This window comes from Ruditapes philippinarum, unplaced genomic scaffold (assembly GCF_026571515.1).
Source record: "Ruditapes philippinarum isolate M1 unplaced genomic scaffold, ASM2657151v2 ctg7551_1_1_1_1, whole genome shotgun sequence".
Taxonomy (NCBI): domain Eukaryota; kingdom Metazoa; phylum Mollusca; class Bivalvia; order Venerida; family Veneridae; genus Ruditapes; species Ruditapes philippinarum.
In genome coordinates, this window is record NW_026862571.1 from 37,216 (window position 1) to 45,040 (window position 7,825).

The window sequence follows — 7,825 nt, forward strand, 5'->3', positions numbered from 1 at the left end:
TCGACCAAGAATTGTACAAAAATCGATTCCAACTGATTTCTGAATATACTTCTTTGTTATCCTTTGTGTAATTTTGTAATTAAAGTGCTTCATTTGATATTCGTTAGATCTTGAAATTATATGTTTGATCTTAGTGGAGATATTTATAAACTTCCAAAAATATTGTTATTCATCCTACTTTAAAATAAAAATAAAGAAATGGAAATTGTGAAAAAGATATCTATTCACCATTTCATAGAAACTTTTTATTACTAGTTGTATATCTCTAAAAAGTACTAAATAAGCGAGTCTTATCTTATTTGGATATATATATTTCAGCGTAAATGATATACCTCAGTACATAGATTACATAATTATAATCTTAGTTGTAAATAATATGAAACAATGTCATAATGATTTTTAACTTTAATAGGTCAAAGTGGACATAGGATATCTAGCTTCGGGTGACAGTTAAGAAAAGATAAGAAAAGATAAAGACTGAAGCTATAATAGGAAACTGAAGGATACAGCGGAATATTTGGTCGGAATTAGGGACAAATGAACTTACAACACACTAAATGAGAGTTAATTAGAATATGCGGGGCTTTTTTTTAACATTTATATCATAGTGTATCATTTAGATAGTATCATTTTAAAGGCCTTCATCAGTATCCGTTATGTCACACATTTTCGACACTTGCACTGTTCACATCGCTTGTTTTCATTTCAAAATTAAACCAAGATCTTTATCTTTTGAAATTGCTTCGCATCAACGTATAAAATCATAGAATTTTATAAATAATCTATTTTTTTAACTATGAGAAAGCCGACATCAAGTCACTTGAAGTTCATATTGTGATGGGTAAGGAAATAATCTTTTATAAAAGTTTTTTAATTCAAGTTCAACTGCCGTCGCTATCATCTTGCTGTGATCCATGTCATCATTAATAGCAATAAATTTCCTGAAACGATACAAAAAAGCAACCAGAAACGATTAATGTTAATGATATTCCGAGTTGCAAAAGACAATGTGCAGTCGCTTACATAGATTTTTTTATATATTTTTTAAGCAAATTATTGGCATATTTGATATCACAATTTGCAATGATGAATTGACTACAAGATGATTTTTCGGGTACATTGATTCCACCACTTTTAAGTGTTGAAAATTGAGTGCCGCCCAAGCCGGTGATAGGGGGCGTGACGGATGTTGCACCTGTAATTTTGCTGACTTTAATGCTTCCGAGGAATCACTTTTTTCACATATTTTTAGATTTGATTTTAGTTCGATTATCGCAAAATTTTGTTTCACGTGTAAAAAGCAAATGAGTGTTATAAATGTTGCACACATTCAGGTTATTTACATGTAATCAAAATTAAAAATTTCACTAAAAAGAATACCAACGTTTAGTCAATTATTACGAGTATTTGCAAAATTTTATTTCACATTTGCCAATAATTTGCCATGGTAAGTATACAAATTTCCCAGATTTCTTTTGAAACTTGTTTATAACGATATTATCAATAAGATATTGCCTCTTAAAAGACAGAAAAAACAACGGAATACTCAATGAATGCCCAAAACGACAAATAATATTAAAAATGACACAGGTTCCATATGATTGAACCTACTTATGGACAGCACTTTTAAATACAAATTCTTGCATTAGATCAAGCGTTCATTAATATAAATACCTTGGGTTATCCGTGATTTTGTTTAAATCCCATCTTGCTTTTATAAGTATATTTCGGATCATAATAAAGTAGTAATTATCATCTGTATCTAACGTATATCTGTAAAAGAGGTCAGGATTTATTGTCAGAGATATTATATATTGCTCGAAGCCTTTTCGATATTTATACAATTGTAAATCCATTTAAAAACAGATCATTTATGTTTATTTTATTCGATAAAAAATACATTACATTGTTACTGATAATTCAATATGTTACAATATTTAAAGTTTATTTCCTAAACCTATAAAGATATAATTTAAGTTACTCTACAATAAAGATAAAAACAGATAAAATTTTAGCCAAATTTATTAAACTAGGTAAACCATCACTAGTTGAACCGTTGACAAATCTAATTAACATCTCAATTAAATCAAAAGTTTTTCCGACTAAATTAAAACAAGCACAAGTAAAACCACTTTTCAAAAAAAAAAAATGACGCTATGACCAAATCTAACTATACACTTAACAAAAGTTCTAACCGATCACTTTTTAAATTTTGATTATTTTATAACGGGTCAATAGATCCTTATAAAATTTTGCAGAGATGATTTTTGTGTCAATTTCTACCGATTTGTGGAAAGAAAAATAATTTAATACGGTTTCATGTACTCGCGCGGGATACAGGGCGCGGTTTACACATTTTGGCACGAAATGTTCGTGCAGAGCGTGGTGAGTATTAAATTTTACATTGCATAAATCCTTGTTAACTTTATAAGTGAATAAACATAAAACATGGCACGAATGTCGATGCAGGATCGTGCCGTAGCAGTTGGAATGTTGAATGCTGGAGCCTCAATCAGACAGGTGAGTGGCTGGTCATAAAAATATTTTATTAAAAATATCGATAAAGTATTATTTAAATAGAAAATGTTATAATTTTATTATTCTCAATGTGGTTATTCTCTTCGAAATAAAATAAAAGTCGGATCTATTAGTATTATTCGTTTTCATGTATAAGCGAAAACTCAGGGTGATCGGTTAGAACTTTTGTTCAGTGTAGACCAGTAAGTTTATTACCTATTCCATCTAAACTTTTTGAAAAAGTATTATTTGTATCAGCTCTCTGCTTTTTTTGATGATATATTTGACAATTATTTATGTGCTTTTAGGAAAGGCCATGGGTGTCAAACTACTCTGTTAAGACTGCTTGAGGACTGGAGACAGGCCCTGGGTAACAATGAATATGTGGCAGCAATTTTGATGGACTTATCTAAGGCATTTGATTGTCTGCCACATGACATTCTTTTAGATAAGTTAAAAGCATATGGCTTATCAGGCCCTGCCACCAACCTCATGCATTCTTATCTGTCAAACAGGAAACAGCAATAAAAATAGGCAATATTGTAAGTTCATGGGCTAATATATCCAAAGGTGTCCCTCAAGGATCAATCCTGGGCCCTCTACTGTTTAATATTTTCATAAATGACATATTTTTCTTTATAAAAAAATGTACTTTATATAACTATGCAGATGAAAATACCCTTTCTTTTCGGACTAAACATTTTGATGAACTAATATGTACCTTAGAAAAAGAAAGTAACTATCTTATAAATTGGTTTCATTTTAATAAAATGCAAGCTAACCCTGATAAATTTCAAGCTATTGCTGTAGGGAAGAAAACTTTCACTAAATCCCCAGCTTTCAAAATTAATACAAGTGAAATAACATGTGACGAAATTGTAAAACTCTTTGGCATCGACATTGATCAACAATTAAATTTTAATTTTCACATAAGCAATATATGTAAAAAAGCTGCTTATCAGTTAAACATCCTCAAAAGAATAGGTCACAATTTAAATCAAACAAATAGGCTAACAATCTTCCATACTTTTATTTTGTCCAATTTTAATTTTTGTCCTATGGCATGGCATTTCTGTTCAGAAAATAATACTAACAAGATGGAAAAACTACAGGAAAGAGCACTTAGATTTGTCTATAATGATTTTAATTCAAGTTATGAAGATATGCTGATAAAAGTTAATATACCAACTCTAAAAATAAGAAGAATGAGGGCTATGGCCATTGAAACTTTTAAAAATTTTCATGATATGTCTCCTGCTGTTCTGTCTGACCTTATTGTCAAGAAAACTACTGGTATAAATTTTAAATATTCAAATATTTTGCAGATCCCGCAAGTAAGAACTACAACTACTGGTAAAAAATCTTTCAGGTGCTGCACCTGCTTTATGGAATACTCTACCTGAAAATTTTAGAAAATGTTCAAATTTTGCTCAGTTTAAAAAGTTAATTTCATCCTGGAATGGTAAACAGTGTAAATGTATTGCTTTCAGCTAACTTCTATATCTTTATTTACTCCACTTTTTATTTATTTTTCTGGGTATGAACATTTTCTTTTGGGTCACATTTATCATTTAGCTTCTTCAGTTTTTTTTGTTGTTTTTTTTTTGCTTTAAATGTGTTTTTGCTTTTCTTCCCTGTTTATGTTAATATTATCATTTAGTTTCTAGATAGGATGTTGCTTTATTTTGTGATCTTTTGTTTTGATTTTGCTTTTTGTTTTGTTGTTTTTTGCTTATCTTTCCAGCATGACTCAAGCTAGCTGTTAAATGAGTTCAACTAATGACTTACATGTTTAATACCTTCTGTCTTTGTGTAGTCTGATAACCCAAAGTCTTTCATATTTAAATAATATATATAATGTATGGTTTTGTTTAGTATTTTTATTTATTTATTTATTTAAATAATTCATTAAATTTTTAATTGTTTACTCGGTATATTATTAAACTTTAAGTAAATTTTTAGATACTAGACTTTGCTAGTGATGTAGATTTGGGTAAACTATCATTTTTAGTTTTTTAGCATATGATTCGTTTTTATAAATATATCCTAAAAGGTCTATTTTATGCATGTGATGTATATATATCATGTCTAATCATTTTTTATTGTAGCTGTTTTATCTTTGTTGATCTTATACTTTATGTTATATACAGTCGGTTATAAAAGCTCCTAGAGCTTATGTTGTACTGTTGAAAACTTGCCGACTTGAAATAAAACTTATCTATCTATCTATCTATCTATCTATCTATCTATCTATCTATCTATCTATCTATCTATCTATCTATCTATCTATCTATCTATCTATCTATCTATCTATCTATCTATCTATCTATCTATCTATCTATCTATCTATCTATCTATCTATCTATCTATCTATCTATCTATCTATCTATCTATCTATCTATCTATCTATCTATCTATCTATCTATCTATCTATCTATCTATCTATCTATCTATCTATCTATCTATCTATCTATCTATCTATCTATCTATCTATCTATCTATCTATCTATCTATCTATCTATCTATCTATCTATCTATCTATCTATCTATCTATCTATCTATCTATCTATCTATCTATCTATCTATCTATCTATCTATCTATCTATCTATCTATCTATCTATCTATCTATCTATCTATCTATCTATCTATCTATCTATCTATCTATCTATCTATCTATCTATCTATCTATCTATCTATCTATCTATCTATCTATCTATCTATCTATCTATCTACAAAAGACCCATAATCATCATTAATGCCGAAACCAATGCTGTCATTGACAATATTCTAGAACTCCATTCTGTTAAACAAACACATGATTGTTCCAATGTAATAAAGCATTCATACTATTTTAATTCATACTATTTTATCATACTGACATTAATAAATATACAGATTAAATGATCCAACATGACTTCCTAATAAGATGTTAGTTGAGGGGACATGTTAAGTATAACTGTTAGAAGATTATTTTCGACAATACAGGACAAACCTTTACATTTTTACAATACAATAAATCGTACATCATTCATTTTTAATTGTATATAAATCAATTAAATTTATTGCTTAAAGGCGCCACCTACTTGTGTTTTGGCTTTAATATTCTCTTTCTTCTGATATAATCAACTATTGCGGAACATTTTAAAAATGTTGACTTTAACATCTGAAATGAAAATATGTTTTTACAAGACTGTTCTATTTCGTAATGAAGCTTGTCTTTAAATACGATAACGTCTGTCATAAATACTTTGACCCCTCTCGAAAATTAAACCAAAGGGAAATTAAAAAATGAATTATATCAAATGATTAATATTTCGATAATTCAACAGAAAAAAAGTAAAATATGCAAGCCATTTCTGCTACTTAGTGTCCCTTGCCACAATAAGCATATTTTACTTGCTATGGACTATATAAACTTTTGTTTGTACAACATAATTATCATCTCTTTGGTCATACTAGTGTGCTTAACGTATAGTGAGTACCTCAATTGTAAATCATGCCATTCAGTCTGACAGCTTTTATACACATAAACTGAACAACTACTTTGAGAAAGATTAAAGCTGCTATTATTATATGTCTAAAACATGATGTTTTTTGTCAAGTGACTCATTTAATGACTCAATGAAAAACAGAAGCATGATGTGTGACCCTCGATTCCTTGTGGCACAGAAGAAAACGAGTTGAAGCAGAAAACTACATTACCTTGACAGGAACATGTAAGTGTAAGAGATACTAAGAAAATCGATGCCGTATGGACCTTCTCTGAATGCATTATCTTAGCTTTTTACAAGTACCAATACGAATAAGAATTGATCATTTGAATAAATGTATATATTCGATGGCCTAAATCTTTCTTTTTGCGTTAATTAACTAAGGTAAAAGTCAGATATACTTAGATGATGCAATAATTAAAAAAATAATGAATGGATATTTGCAACAAAATAGAAATTTTCTGAAAGGTGTAAAGATATTTTATGACGGTACTGTATTAGCGGGTTATCTTTTTTGTTTTGTTATTATACTTTTTATTGGTAAACTGCCTTTTGAATAACACTGACATTTGAATTACCTGTTTCGAATCAGGATCTGCCAAAGTATTATTGTTCTCCAATTCAACAATATGATCTTTCAAACAATTTAATGTTTCGTCGATAAAGTATCTTATCTCTTTCTGAAAATTAAAGATAAAACAGAGTTAATAGTTAAACTTGACATATATAGAAAAATCCGTTTTCGTTTGGTATATCGCTTGGTAGAAAACTTAATTCTAAGATCCCTAGAGGTAAAAGTGACTTGCAAATGTCATTTTTTTTCCCATGTTCACAACTTGACCAACCTATATTTTTGTTGGCTGATTAAATTTAGCATTCTAATACGTTTTTTTAAATAACTTTATATTTCGCAACCTGTTATTTGGTTTATACAGAATTTATTTAATTTTGATCGTGTAGGAATCTAGAAGCTTATAGACACATATCGAATCCGTTCTTGGAACCAACAAGTACTGAGCAACGAGTGTAAAATTTCTTGCTCAAGAAAACAACGATTGCCCCTGACGGGGTTTTGACCCATACGGCGATGATTAGATTACTAGTCCGACGCGATAACTTCTCGGTCATGTCGCCACACGAACCTTTTTATTTAAAAAGGGGATGATCAACTTCCTACTTAGATCAAAGACAGTAAAATAGGAAAACATGCATTAACGAATAAAATCACGAGGGTTGTTTGTTTAAAAATGCATGTCTCGGGGCGCTATGAAAAACTAGCTCACTTTTATGCATGAATAGCGAATCTATCCATCTAATAAAGTACCCCGACTTCGGGCTTCTGCAGATATTAATGCACTAAAACAAATGCATAAACATACAGTTATTACACACACATTTTATTTACATTTTTAGCAGTACTGTCTACAATAACACGTTCAGTCATAAAAACTGTATTCTCTATCAAAACACGTTACTAACCTTTTGAGTTTTAAAATGCATATGCAGTAACTCTTCTAAATCTGTAATTGACACTGCCCTGCAAGAACAAATATTTATGAAAATATGAAATATGTCGTTTAAGTGATTATCCTAACTTGCTTGAAATATATACCTGATGTTTTGTTAATTGACCCTTTCCTTTAGTAAACAAATGTAATCGTTTTTATGAGACATTCATACAAAAAATATACATTTACAAAACTAGAGGTAATAGAATTTTGTTTCTTGCATATCAGACTGGCGTTTCCATAAGTTTTACCCATGCTGGAAATTTCATCTGGCATATGGGATGCCAGATAAGTCGCGTGCTGTACAA

At 29.6% G+C, this 7,825-nt stretch overlaps 1 protein-coding gene across 1 annotated transcript; it reads right to left on the reverse strand.

Annotated features, from left to right (window-relative positions):
* Positions 1 to 424: 424 nt before the first annotated feature.
* Positions 425 to 7,819, reverse strand: LOC132719457 (N-acetylglucosamine-1-phosphotransferase subunits alpha/beta-like). The gene is made up of 5 exons (XM_060703227.1): positions 7,489 to 7,819; positions 6,588 to 6,689; positions 5,602 to 5,681; positions 1,675 to 1,773; positions 425 to 941 (listed from the first exon to the last, which is right to left on the reverse strand). Exons 1-5 carry the CDS (start codon positions 7,507 to 7,509, stop codon positions 812 to 814), a joined length of 432 nt encoding a protein of 143 aa, XP_060559210.1. The 5' UTR covers positions 7,510 to 7,819; the 3' UTR covers positions 425 to 811.
* Positions 7,820 to 7,825: the final 6 nt, after the last annotated feature.